General features: G+C 39.3%; 1 protein-coding gene across 1 annotated transcript; it reads left to right on the top strand.

Annotated features, from left to right (window-relative positions):
- Positions 1–601: 601 nt before the first annotated feature.
- Positions 602–3,487, top strand: LOC128379354 (natterin-3-like). The gene is made up of 3 exons (XM_053338971.1): positions 602–656; positions 1,343–1,363; positions 2,394–3,487. The coding sequence occupies exons 1-3, from the start codon at positions 602–604 to the stop codon at positions 3,485–3,487; spliced, it is 1,170 nt and encodes a 389-aa protein (XP_053194946.1).
- The last annotated feature ends 2,563 nt before the right edge of the window (positions 3,488–6,050 follow it).

Genomic DNA, 6,050 nt, shown 5'->3' with positions numbered 1-6,050 from the left:
TAACACTCTGTGCAGCTTCCCAACTTTGCTGGGTTTGGAGACACAGCTTTTACATTATTGTTTGTGGGTCGTAGGAGCTTTGTATGCTAGACTAGGTTACCAGCTGAGTGTGGCAGGGCTCTGAACTTTTCCTGTGTCCCAAATGCAAACTTTTGTTCCATTGCACAGTTCCACTATAGACATTTTCTTTAGTGCCAGTTTAAGTGGTAACAGCTCTCTTTGCAAGAATAATTACAGACAAAAGTGCAACGCATATAGCAAGCAGACAGCTGATGAACACACGTCTGCACTGAAACACAATCAGAACCGACACTCCGGTGCAACTGAAGTTCTAAGTTACAAAAGTCAAGAATACTCAAGTTAAGTACAATTATCTCATAATCGTACATGAGTACTAGAGTAAATATGATACTTTTTTTTGTTCTAGCACAGAGTTGAAGCGACACTGCTTTACGTGTTTACTATGAAGGAGGTGGAGCAGGTGGTGTTGGGCGTGTTATCAGGCAGGTAGAGGGAGGTGTGATTGTGTGTGAGGGAGGGAAGACAGAGGAAGGGTATTTATGCCGGAGCAGATCTGATGAGATGAACACACTGCGCAGTGATGGTTCTCTACAAAGTGATCTGTGTGGCAGCTCTGCTGACTCTACTGGCAGCAGGTAAGGGTCCTCTTCACCTGCACACACCTGAACCAATGATATCGATGCTGAACACTGGGACGGGAGTAAAATCCTCTGATTAAGTAGACAAAGCTGTAACACAACTAGGGATGGGATCTGATAAGATTTTATTAATACCAATGCCATTATCGATTGTGCTTATGAATACGATTCTTTATTGATTCCCTTTTGTTTGTCATGTCCAGTGTTTATACATGACCTTGCATGCTGATGAATATCAGAAAAATAACTGGTAGATAGGATAATCGCAGCCAAAAGTGAACTTAATTAACCTCAATTAATGGATTAATTAATTAATTTGGAAGCATCTTCCAGTCTCCTGTCTGTAAGAGAATGATACAATAAACGGGAGGTGAAGTGCTCTGTTGTTATTAACATTAATATTATATCTCCAGCAGTGGAGTGCAGCATCTTTCATCAAATAGTGAATACCATAATATGCAGAATGTTGCATTTATGTCTACACAGTTACACTGTTACCTCATTTGGTAACAGACATTTATTTAAATGAAAAGATCTTTGGCCAGTTTTCAGCACAGTTTAGTTGTTAATATTACAATCATCACAAACATCCTCCCATGGAAATATGGGGAACCAATAAATCACATAAAGTATCAGTGAATATAAATGTTGAATTTGAACGTTGTTTGTTTTCTGTTTTTCAGAGTCTCGCTCACAACCAAATGGTAAGTCAACTGTAACTGTGTCAGCTGTGACATTTTAAACATGTTGTTAGATAGAAATGTTGATAAAATGTTGTAGTTTCATTGTTGTTTGGTATTTGCTGACAAAGCCCAAAATATCAGACTTAAAGGCCAGGTTCATCATCATTATCATTATTATATGATATATTATTTATGCAATTTCACTTTGCATGTGCAAAGTTTAATGAATTTCCGAAAAACTCCTATCCAGACTTTTAAAAAAGGGTTTTGGAGCCACAACATAAGCCCTACAGAAGTCAGCCATTTTTTATTTACTTTACAATTTTGGCACCTTCGTGCTTGTATAATATGTCTTGTGTGTATTGTAAGGCCCGATCACCACTGCTTACTGCTTAAATTTTTCATGTACTATTTTTTCACTCAATTTAGCAAAAATTGCTTTGAACAAATTTTTCTTCTGCTTTCCTTTCCCAATAGTAATATTCAGACACAGAAAAAATGGGAATAATACAATAGTAAGGACCCAGTATGTCGTGTTTTAATCTACAGGCCTCCAAAACAGAACTGTGGTTGTATTGCTGAATTCTCTGAAATCCTGTCTCTTATCACCCAGCACTTTGACAACACCATATTACTTTACATGTTTGTTGCCCATCAAATTGTTATATATATCATTACTGCTAAAATACTGCTCAGAGGAATGCAGATGAAAAGAGAATAAAAAGGCATTATGAAAAGTATTGGTGGAGAGTTAAAAACATGAGATCTGATAGTGACAGTGGGCCTAGAGGCAGGACAGGGAAATGCAGTAATTAAAACAGCAGCTTCATGGTCAAACACAGAGACGTCATTTAATTCCACGTTCCAAGCTGAGGCTCAGTGAGAGCACTAAGTTTAGAGTGTGACCTTTGCGGTGACTGACCTTGTTCACCAACTGTGAAAATTCACAGCTTTCAATAAGATTGATGAACAAATTTAACATTTGATATCATCCAGCAGACACATGACACTAACACATTGTGTCTATGTCTTTTCCCTTCCTTCTCTACAGACTCCATACTGGACCCAGCGCCAGAGGACAGGACCGCTGACATCACCTCGGACAGAACAACAGATGAATTTCCTCTGTCTTCTCCTACCCTGAGACAGAAGAGAGGTGCCAGTAATGACTATAACCCGATTCCTAACTCCAACTTGAGATGGGTGTACAGGCGTTCTGGTAGTCGTCTCCCTGCTGGAACTGTGTATTACGGCAACTGGTACACACATCGTCGTGACTATATTTGCCATTGTCGTTGTGCAGCAGGTTTCCACGCTGCAGGAAGTAATACGTGCAAATATGCGTATGGTTTCAAAGAACATACATGCACTAACTTTTATCTCCTGGTGAACAAAGACAATTTTGAGCTTTTTGAGTTTAAGTCCGGTTCCTATGGTTCAGTGCCTAAGGATGCAATCAGGACCTGCCGTAATGTTAACATATTTGTTGGGAAGAACAAGTATGGTCTTGGGAAGGTGGATGTCAGAAATAAGTCCTTCTATCTTCCCTGGGAAGGTTGGGAGTACAAGTACAGGTATTACGATGTCCTGGTCATGAGCAGGAAAGTTAAGTCAGACCGCATTTCTGATGTCAAGTACAACTTTAAAGCAGCTAAAAAAATTAGTCATCCTCCAGAGGTCATGACCAAGGCTTCCACTAGCAATTACCAGTGTAGAACACTTTCCAAAACAGTTCATCTCTCAAAGGAGTATTCAGAAGAGAAAAGGTGGGACAGTACCACTTCCATCTCAGTTGGTGTTACAACCAGCTTCACTGGCAAAATCCCATTTGTTGGCGAGACAGGCATTGAGGTCAGTACTTCAGTAACAAAGGATATCTCCAAAGGCAGCAGCATAAGCGTGTCGAAAAATCTTGCTGTCGATGTGTCGGTAACTGTCCCACCAAACCACTCCTGTGGTGTCAAAATTATGGGACATAGGTACACAACAAAAGTCCCATACACAGCACGCCTCTCCCGCACATACAAAAACGGGAAAGTCAAATCAACAACCACCACTGGGACATTCAATGGTGTCAATGTTGTAGATTTCAGGTCTGTTGTAGATCGCTGTGTCCCTCTTCGCCATGCTCATCCTTGCAAGTAAAAGAAAAATGGAAGAATTCTTTAAGGGGACCTATTATGCTTATTTCCAGCACTACTTTATTTGTTTCCATTTTCTAGCGTAGCTTTGGATGATTCACAGTGCTTATACTGGCGCTTTATTCAACCTCTCAGTTCAGACTGTTTTTGACACATGCTATTTTGGAATCCCCTCAATTCTGCCCCGCTCACTAAAGGGACACTCTGTTTCTGATTGCAATGTTTTCTATTGTACTTCATTCTGTAACTCTCTGTTCTCATTAAGCTTCAATAAATGTTCTTGCATAAGACATCCTGGTTTCTTGACAAGTTTTTCACTTTCATCCCTCCATCACCGTCTTCATAACGATAACTCTTATTTTAGTATTTTAGCTTTTCCTTCTTTTTCATTGTTGATCATTGTTACATAAGAACGTACGTGCCATTAATAAACAAAGTAATTCTACCAGTACATAACATATGAACTTACTTACAAACAAATGGCAACATCTATATTACAATCACACAAAGAAGGCTGCAAAAGTGAAAAATATAGGCCAGTATACTCTATTTAATTGAATAGTCCAGGGTAAGTTTCAATGATGGTTGCAGTGAGAGCAATGAATAAATAATGATTATTTGTTTTTCTAAACCAATTCACCAACTCTCTATCTGCTGGCAAATTAGTATTTACATGCTCTCACTGAAACAGAAGAAGTACAAACTTAGCCTTTATTAACTTTACTTCAGGGGTCTGCAAACTATTCAAACCAAGCATGAGCACACCAGGTTTGACTTATGTAATAAACTAATCTCAGTCTTCAGACAGTTGATTGGACAAATCATGTGCTCTTGATCAGCTGTTGGGTAACCTCACCAGTGCACCCTTTTTGGAGAAACTGCACTTCTTTATTCTTGTTTGTTTCACTGACAGATGTAGAGACAAATTGATATGAAAATGGATGGTTATTTATGTGTGAGTGTAAATGAGGCTTGTGCACGTGAGCCTAGTTCAATAATGAATGAAATGTATAACACAGAACCACGAATATGAACGTCCTTTAACCTCTTAACGTACGCTGTTCCGTCTACGGAACGGGACGGATGTTAGGAGATAGCCACAAGTTCTTCTGAATGTTTTAAACACCAATCCTTAAACATATATATTCATGCCGTACATTGTTGGAAAGCTTAGATTGTCCTGATTCATTCAAGACGTATATGGTTGCTCACAGCCGTAATAGTATTAGCGATTAGCTCGGCTAGCCCCTGAGCTAAGTAAGAAAAGCTATAATGCTACATACCTTCAAAGTCTTCCCTTTATCCACAACGATCATCTTATGACTCAGGACTTTCTGTACAGCTCGCCAAGTATCCATTCTTGTGAAATATGAAATCCGTTTCCATAAAAACTAAATACTTTTCTCAATATGTCAACATGTATTTAGTCCAACACGTCAGGCGTTTACGTCATTTCCTGACCTGCACGTCCATCTCAGAGTACACGTGACTAGATGTTTACGACCGTGAGCCTCTCCTGCTTCTGACGACACCACACACAAGCCAATCGGTGTGTAGGTTAAGGCAGTACATGTCTCCAAAGCCAATGAGGACATGTGACCGACAATAATGACGACATGGCTTTGATTGACAGCTGTTCTAGCCTATGGAAATATTCGGTGAAATGATGATGATAACCTTTTAGCCAATAGTCTGAGGTTTCCAACGGTGTATGACACTAAGCTATTAAGTTTGGCTGTCCATAAACAAACTCCAAGCGTAACCGGCGTGCGCCCTGTGCGTAAAAGAGTTGAACCATATATCATTAAGCACAGGCATTTTGGTACACGGTTGGTTCTTCTTCGACTTGACATATGACTTATACCGAAATAAACAGATAGATAGATAGATAGATAGATAGATAGATAGATAGATAGATAGATAGATAGATATGGCCAAACAAAAAAATATGGTTATAATAATAATAATAATAATAATATTAATAATAATAATAATATGGCGTCAGCTTTCATTAGAGACCAAGATTTTGATTGTAGGCAAAGGGGATGTGAAGTTAGGTGTTTGATTGTGGTTATACAGCTTTGGTAACCAAGTGTCCATTTGGAGTCTCCAAAAAGGACCTGAGGAAAACGCATGGACATACCTGTTGAAAAATAATTCAGAAAAATTCATCTTTTGGTCTTTTGACTCCAGATTTGGACTGCATGAAGCCAAGACCTGTGGCTGTGGCCTCATTGTGTCTATATCCTGCTGAGAGGTCCCTGAATGTCTGTACACGTCATTGTAAAGGCAAACCTATGGGCGAGTAAATAACCCCATCATTGTAACCTCTGCCACTCTTTGTCAGTAAGTCACAGAATCACACAGACACTTTTACAAGAATCCTGAGAGTGTTTCCTTTCCAATGATACCAGACACATCTCTGAGTCTCAAACTATGTGGGATCTGTGCTGCTCACAACTTGGGCATGTCGTTATGGCTAACAACATAAAAAACAGGGGCGTATGTTAAGTGGTTAATAACAGACTGATATATAACTTTTATTTAAGGTCCAAATGGCATCTAAC

The sequence above is a fragment of the Scomber japonicus genome, chromosome 18, assembly GCF_027409825.1.
Source record: "Scomber japonicus isolate fScoJap1 chromosome 18, fScoJap1.pri, whole genome shotgun sequence".
In the NCBI taxonomy this organism is placed as follows: domain Eukaryota; kingdom Metazoa; phylum Chordata; class Actinopteri; order Scombriformes; family Scombridae; genus Scomber; species Scomber japonicus.
The sequence above is the reverse complement of the archived record's forward strand: the minus strand, read 5'-3'. Positions and strand labels throughout refer to the sequence as shown.

Coding starts and splice junctions, on each gene's coding strand:
- LOC128379354 (XM_053338971.1), top strand. CDS start 602: ATGGTTCTCTACAAAGTGATCTGTGTGGCAGCTCTGCTGACTCTACTG. Junction 657..1,342: donor GCTGACTCTACTGGCAGCAG/GTAAGGGTCCTC, acceptor TCTGTTTTTCAG/AGTCTCGCTCACAACCAAAT. Junction 1,364..2,393: donor GTCTCGCTCACAACCAAATG/GTAAGTCAACTG, acceptor CCTTCTCTACAG/ACTCCATACTGGACCCAGCG.